Source organism: Rhinopithecus bieti, unplaced genomic scaffold, assembly GCF_001698545.2.
Source record: "Rhinopithecus bieti isolate Rb0 unplaced genomic scaffold, ASM169854v2 scaffold_25748, whole genome shotgun sequence".
NCBI lineage: Eukaryota > Metazoa > Chordata > Mammalia > Primates > Cercopithecidae > Rhinopithecus > Rhinopithecus bieti.
The window spans coordinates 966,220-973,666 of NW_016811783.1; the positions used below are offsets into that span (position 1 = coordinate 966,220).

Genomic DNA, 7,447 nt, shown 5'->3' on the forward strand with positions numbered 1-7,447 from the left:
ATTTTTTGAAGGGTTTTTTGTGTCTCTATCTCCTTCAGTTCTGCTCTGATCTTAGTTATTTCTTGCCTTCTGCTAGCTTTTGAATGTGTTTGCTCTTGCTTCTCTAGTTCTTTTAATTGTGATGTTAGAGTGTCAATTTTAGATCTTTCCTGCTTTCTCTTGTGGGTATTTAGTGCTATAAATTTCCCTCTACACACTGCTTTAAATGTGTCCCAGAGATTCTGGTACACTGTGCCTTTGTTCTCATTGGTTTCAAAGAACATCTTTATTTCTGCCTTCATTTTGTTATGTACCCAGTAGTCATTCAGGAGCATGTTGTTCAGTTTCCATGTAGTTGAGCAGTTTTGAGTGAGTTTCTTAATCCTGAGTTCTAATTTGATTGCACTGTGGTCTGAGAGACTGTTTGTTATGATTTTCGTTCTTTTGCATTTGCTGAGGCGTGTTTTACTTCCAATTAGGTGGTCGATTTTAGAATAAGTGTGAAGAGATGCTGAGAAGAATGCATATTCTGTTGATTTGGGGTGGAGAGTTCTGTAGATGTCTATTAGGTCCATTTGGTGCTGAGCTGAGTTGAAGTCCTGAATACCCTTGTTAATTTTTTGTCTCGTTGATCTGTCTAATATTGACAGTGGGGTATAAAGTCTCCCAGTATTATTGTGTGGGAATCTAAGTCTCTTTGTAGGTCTCTAAGAACGTACTTTAGGATCTGGGTGCTCCTGTATTGGGTGCATATATATTTAGGATAGTTAGACATTCTTGTTGCATTGATCCCTTTACCTATTTCTAGGTTCTTCGTTCTGTGGATCTGCTTGGCTATTTTCTGGCCATACCACACAATCTTGATTACGGTAAGTCTTGAAGTTGGACAGTATCAGTCCTCCAACTTTGCTTTTCTCTTTCAATATTGATCTGGCTATCTGGGTCTTTCATCTTTCCACATAAAGTTTAGAATCAGCTAGCTAGTCAATATCCAGAAACTAATTTGCTGGGATTTTGACCGGGATTGCATTGAATGCATAGATCAAGTTGGTTCCTTTTATCCTCCTGCTACCAGAAGCAAAAGGGAATTTTTCTCGGATATTTATGTATCAGTGAGGACCTGATATAGCTCCTGGTGTAAAACTCATAGAAGTGTGGAGCGCCTCCTAGGATTGGGTCCTCTTGGAGTTTTCAACTCTCAGAGTTGTCCACAGTGAGCCTCTAGCAGTTTATCAATTATGATTCAGGGTTTCTTAGCTCATTACTGGTTCCTGCAGAGGTTTCTGCTCATGTGTTTCTGCTCCAGTAGGTTGTAATTCTTTGTATCTTTCTGTCTCTCCAATTTTGGGGGAAGCATTTTGTACTGTGGTCTCACTTATCTGAAAGATCGAAGATGATCTGTTGATTTTTCAGTTTGTTCAGCTTTTTATTTGTTGCAATAAACGAGTGGCAACTATGTTTCTACATGCTAGACTGGAAACCAGAAGTCTCTGTTTTCTAGAGTTAAAACTTCTCTGAGAAACGATCATGCTAGATTTTTAAAAATATTTATGCCATTGCATTTATTTAAACTATTTCTTTATGAGTTTCACTGAAAATAATAGGCTTTGAATGGCCTTCTCCACTTCAAGGTTATTAATTTTATTTTATCTTGTTCTTTTATGATTTTCTTTCTTCATATCTTAATGCATCTAGAGTTTCTTGAGTCAAATAGAATGAAGAGATCTAACCTTATCTTCCAATTGCCTATTATGTAATGCTATCTCTTTAATAATCTAATATTACCCCAGTTTTGAAATTAGCCTTTATAATAAATTAAATCATTATATTTTCTGTTTTCTTTTTATTTCTATTTTGTTCCACTGATCTGCTACATACTCCATAGTCACATAGAACTTTCTAATTCATTTTTATTTTAAAATATATATTTATAATTGGCTGTGCAAGTCCCATCCCTCCACCACTAGTTAATCTTGATTTTTAAAGTTTGGCTGATTTTACAAGCCTAATCTTCCTAACAAATTGGAATATATTTAAGAATTTTTCAGATTAATTCCATCAGTCATGGATATTTTGAAGCCAAATCAATTACTGTATTGAATTAGGGATGTTTTTAGTTGCAAACAATTAAAAACCCAAGTCACACTGGTTTAAGACAATAACTGGACCAATGGCCCTTAAAACTAAAGCAGTGAGGTGGACTTCCCATGGCATTCAAATAAGGCACCAGCTCAGTTTTTCCAGGACTCCCGGGGCTCTGCCCTGTCTTTAAGAGCTGTCTTCCTTCGGTCACCAGATGATGCCAGCAGCAATCTCAGCCATATGCTTTCTTGGTAACATCCATGCAGAAGAAAAGATACTGCTTCTCACAAGTACCTGAGCTTTGCTCAGGGTAGCCTGTGCTAACCCTACCCATTCTTCAAAGTTCATAGTGAATTTTGCTTCCTCCATCAACCCTCCTAAGTTATTTTATCCTCAATGGTTCTTTCCTCTGCAGAAATATTAGCATGTGTATTAGTCTGTTCTGAGGCTGCCAATAAAGACACACCCAAGACTGGGTAATTTATAAAAGAAAGATGTTTAATTGACTCACAGTTTCACATGGTTGGGGAGGCCTCACACTCATGGCAGAAGGCAAAGGAGGAGGAAAGTCACATCTTACATGGTGGCAGGCAAGAGAGCTTGTGCAGGGGAATTCCCATTTATAAAACCATCAGATCTCGAGACTTATTCACTACCATGAGAACAGTATGGGGGAAACTGCCCCAATGATTCAATCATCTCCACCTGACTCCACCCTTGACACATGGGGATTATTACAATTCAAGGTGAGATTTGGGTGAGGACACAGCCAAACCATATCAGCATGTGATGTATATTCATCTAATCCTTTCCTGAGGATTAGACCTCCCTGAGGTAATCACTGTGACCTGGGGACCCTGAGGTAATCACTGTGACCTGGGGAAATGAAGTTGCACTGACTGGTACATACTCCCTATCACTGCCTACCTTTGGATTTAGAGATGGAGTCATTTCAAACCAAACCAGCGAACTACTATGAAATAGGAAGAATTGAATAAATACTGGGACTAACCATGATGTCCACTGCCTTTAGCCAATGAAAACCTTTTATAATTAAACAATGCCCCCTGGATATGTCAATTTTCATATGGCATAGCAGTGCACAACTGTCTAAACTATGCACACACTCCCACATATATGAACACAATCTATGTGAACCCAATAACTAGAACAAAGAGGGGAGAAGGCCATATCAAAGTAGTGAAGATACTGGTAAACTGGAAGTACAAATAATACTATGATTGAACCTATAATTCATTGTCCTAGGTAGAACAGTATACTTTTATGCCTTACTGCTCAAAAGCCACAGACTACTGACAGCTACCACCTCTGTATTTATTCAGAAATAGCTCTTTTACTCTTTCTTCTCAAAGACACAACTCCTGAAACCTCATTCAGTTTTTATTGATGCTTCATTATTTCCTGCCAGCATATTTATAAAATATTTTCTTTAGTTGACATTTGCATGTTATTTTTATTTGATCAGGGTAGAGGTATATATATTTCTTCCCCCAAATATTCCAAGCCTTCTCAGAGGCAAAACAGACGAAACTAATCTGTCTGTTGAATCCCCTACCAGGGAGCTTGCAATGACTACAGTATTTTAAGTTTTATTCAATAAATATTCATCAAGTAAAACACACCATCAACTGAATAAAATGTATTATGGATAATTATAGGTGGCAAGCAGACTATTAAACTAGAATTTATGAACTTTATATTCCTCCAAAGTAGATTCCTACTGTTCCCATAACATGCCTTTCCTTCATTGTTTTTCCTTTCAAATTCAACTCAATTGAACAATCATTTATTTAGAAGATGTTAAGGATACAAATATAACTACTAAATTACTTTGTCCTCAAGGGGTTTACAGTCTAGTCATTTAATCTCCCTTCTAAGAATGCCTCCCTACCCCCTTCTGCCTATGCTAAGCATACCCCTTCTTCAAAGTCCATAGTGAATTTTACTTGCTCCATCAAGCCTTCCTAAGCTATTTTATCCTCAATATTTCTTCCTTCTGCAGAATTGTTAGCTTGTGAAATATATTCATCTAATCCTCCACTTAATCTTCAGTAATTGTAATGTAGCTGTGAATGCCAACTGTTTCTGAGTCACACAGGGTTGCATTATGAAAGAGCCGAAATTGAGATTAGATTAAAAAGAAAGAAGGAAAATGGGCTGTGAAGCATAAGTGTTACTGGAAGGAAGCCATTTTAGACTGCTAAGGCAAACTCCTTCCTCTTGAGGAGTTACTAACCTAGAAACATCATGATCTCAGCCAGCTTTCTCAGGGGACAAGGTATCATCTGGGAAAGGAGGTCCCGGGCCAGCCAACTTGCTTTAAATGATAGGGTCAGAGCTACCCTCTTCCCAGCTGCAGTTAATCAGTCTGATTATAATGCCCTCTCCACTACCAAACAAAAAATCCTCCTCCTCTTTCTTGATGAGTTCTAAAATCTCTTTAACAAGATTGGGATGGGGGAGTGGGAAGAGAATGTTCATTTAACAATTGGAGACTTAAGTGTAGTGCATGGTTGAGTTAGGACTTCACTATGACTGAGTTCCAGTTAACATGTAATTAATCAATCATCAAATGTAAATTGTATATTATTATTTCTCAGCTTTACTGCAAGATAGGAAAGAAGAAAGGAAAGGAGAGAGATGGGGAAGGAAAGGCTATCAGGAGACCAAAAGGTATGTGATGGGGAGAAGCTAATGTCAGAAAAAGGGCTCCAATTTCACCTAGAATTGGCTCTAATCACTGACAAGTGTGCTAAAACAAACAGCAGCTATAACTGATGAGTTTGGATCAGGAAGCCACCAAAGCAAATAACTCTACTTGGTATAATTTAAGGGTTTTTCCCCTGTAATTTATTTCTTACCAGTAGTAGTTTCATACAGAGGAGCTGCAGTTCACAGGCAATTCATAAGAAATATAAATATTTGTCATATTCATCTTCTTCCATTCCAAAGTTATAAACCTTTTATTTTAATTTACTATAAATGTGTCCCTTCAATAATTTTCTTTTTAAATATACATTCTTTTGGGGAAAATATTGAGGTCAATATCATAGCACACAAAGCTGTTTCCCTACCTAATGTCCTCTAGAAGCTTTATATACACTATAAGGTAGACCATTGATCTAGTTCAGAGTGGTGTATCTGGATTTGTCATCTAAGCGAATTTTAACATAGAAGACACTAGAGAAGATGACCACTGCCAAACTGAATTTTAAATCACTGAACATTACATTCACCATGAAGAAGTGATTAATCACTCTTGGGAGAAAACCAGAAGTCTATTTCCTAAAAATGAAATTTAACACATAGAAAAAAATTTTTTAATTTATAAAACATACTCTGTGTTTATCATAGGATAAAATTACAGTCAATTACAAGTAACATAATTCCATGGGTACATTTTCCACTGTATCAATTACTGCAGAGCAGCTTCATATCTTGAAAAGTTCTGGTTACTGAAAATTCGTATTTGAAAACTATTTCTTATCTGTGTTGTGAAGAGCTCAATAAGAGAGATATTTTCAACATGTCTTAACCTTACAAAAAAAAATTAAGAACTATTATGTCAAGAAACTTTTTGAAAAAATAAAACCCTCTCCATTCAGCAAATAGTCAATCTAAACATTTATTGATTGTATTCCAATTACATAGTAACTATTCAGTAAGTTGGAAGTATAGTGACCCCAAACAAAAACAAAAAGTTAATGTCAAAAGTCTACACAGAACTCAATAAGTTTTATCTTATCACCTGTATATGTCTTCCAACTGCAGATCAAAGTCTTGAAGCTTCTTTTGATATTTCTGTGTAAACTTACAGAACTCACTGTGGATTGAAGATTTCAAATCAGGGTATGGGCATTCCAAACTTTCTAATTCAATGGGCAGTTCACTAAGCAGGTTAGTCTTTTCTTCCAAAGAATGATCTAGAATCTGAAAAAAAGTATATGATTATTTTATTTAACATAAATGACAAATTGAAAAACACATAAATTACTAGCCACATCACACTTACCTTTATACTCCAGTCTGAAAGATCATTTTCTATTCTCTGTTGCTCCAGGCTAAGTCTTTCAAAGATCATTTTCAATTGTTTCTTCACAAAGTCAACCTATAGGACATTTGGAACAAATAGTATGCAAATTATTGCAATTCATTCCATACTTATATTTAAAGACACAAGAATTATTCTCAAACGCCAATCAGTAATGAAGTTTAAAGACCTGTGGAAGAGAGTTAAAGAGATGCCAGCCAGGTAGGCAGTGCTCATCAGACAAATGAGCTGCAATGAGGCTTCTAGACATCCCAAAAATAAGCTCAGAAAGTTCAGTACGGTCACAGCCACTCTGCACACACATTTTTATTTTCTCTGTGGTAATGCAGAGAACTTACCAGATGTCTGTGCTCCAATCACCCCTTCCTTCTCTTGCATTCTTGCCTCTAATCCCCAGCTGGGCATACATTTATATTTTTTATGACTATTTATAAAGCAATATAACATTACAGAATAACTGAAAAATAGAAAAAATCAAAACCGCCTAAATTTTTATCAAACATAGCACACATATACTCAAGAAGCTTATGCTCAATTAAGGGGAAGCAGCTGACAAACTAATTTAAAAAAAATGTGAGAAAGGGTCAGGAGCAGGAAGGCAACGTCAAAATAGGGTGGTGTAACAGGGAGTGACTGTGGCTTCTTAGCACAGGCCTCTCAGAGAAGAGGACATTTAAAGCAAAGATCTACACGGCAAAAAGTGGCATCAAGAGGAGAGAGGAAATGGCCAGTACAGGAAAGGGCCTGGCATGTCGGAGAAACAGAAAGAAGGCCAGCCTGGGTGTGACTGAGCTTTTATGACAAAGGGGAAATGTCAGGTAGCAGATGTGAATGAAGAAGCAAAAAGGGGGCTAGGTGGCTAGAAGGACTTATGTACTCACAGGAGCCCCTGGGGAATTTCAGCAATAGGATGACTTAATCCCCCTGTGCTGGGGTAAGATCCCAGGATGCACTGGGAGGAGAGGCAACAATGAAAGCAGGGAAGCCAGTTATGTGACCACTGGAACATTCCAGTCAAGAAATGAGGGTGCTCCACCAGGAGATTATATCCCACACCTGGCCAGGAGGGTCCCACGCCCACGGAGCCTCCCTCACTGCTAGCACAGCAGTCTGCGATCTAACGGCAAGACAGCAGCCAGGCTGGGGGAGGGGTGCCCGCCATTGCTGAGGCTTAAGTAGGTAAACAAAGCCACTGGGAAGCTCCGACTGGGTGGAGCTCACAGCAGCTCAAGGAGGCCTGCCTGTCTCTGTAGACTCCACCTCTGGGGACAGGGCACAGCTAAACAACAACAACAACAACAACAACAACAACAA

At 37.9% G+C, this 7,447-nt stretch overlaps 1 protein-coding gene across 3 annotated transcripts in view; it reads right to left on the bottom strand.

The window, feature by feature from the left end:
• CCDC148 (coiled-coil domain containing 148) overlaps nucleotides 1–7,447 on the bottom strand; it is a 197,359-nt gene that overhangs the window by 164,716 nt on the left and 25,196 nt on the right. For all 3 annotated transcript variants that reach the window (XM_017895088.1, XM_017895089.1, XM_017895087.1), the window contains exons 6-7: nucleotides 6,095–6,190; nucleotides 5,831–6,012 (exon numbers count right to left, since the gene is read on the bottom strand). In XM_017895088.1, the coding sequence (XP_017750577.1) occupies nucleotides 5,831–6,012; nucleotides 6,095–6,190 (278 nt within the window). The remainder of the gene's footprint in view (nucleotides 1–5,830; nucleotides 6,013–6,094; nucleotides 6,191–7,447) is intronic.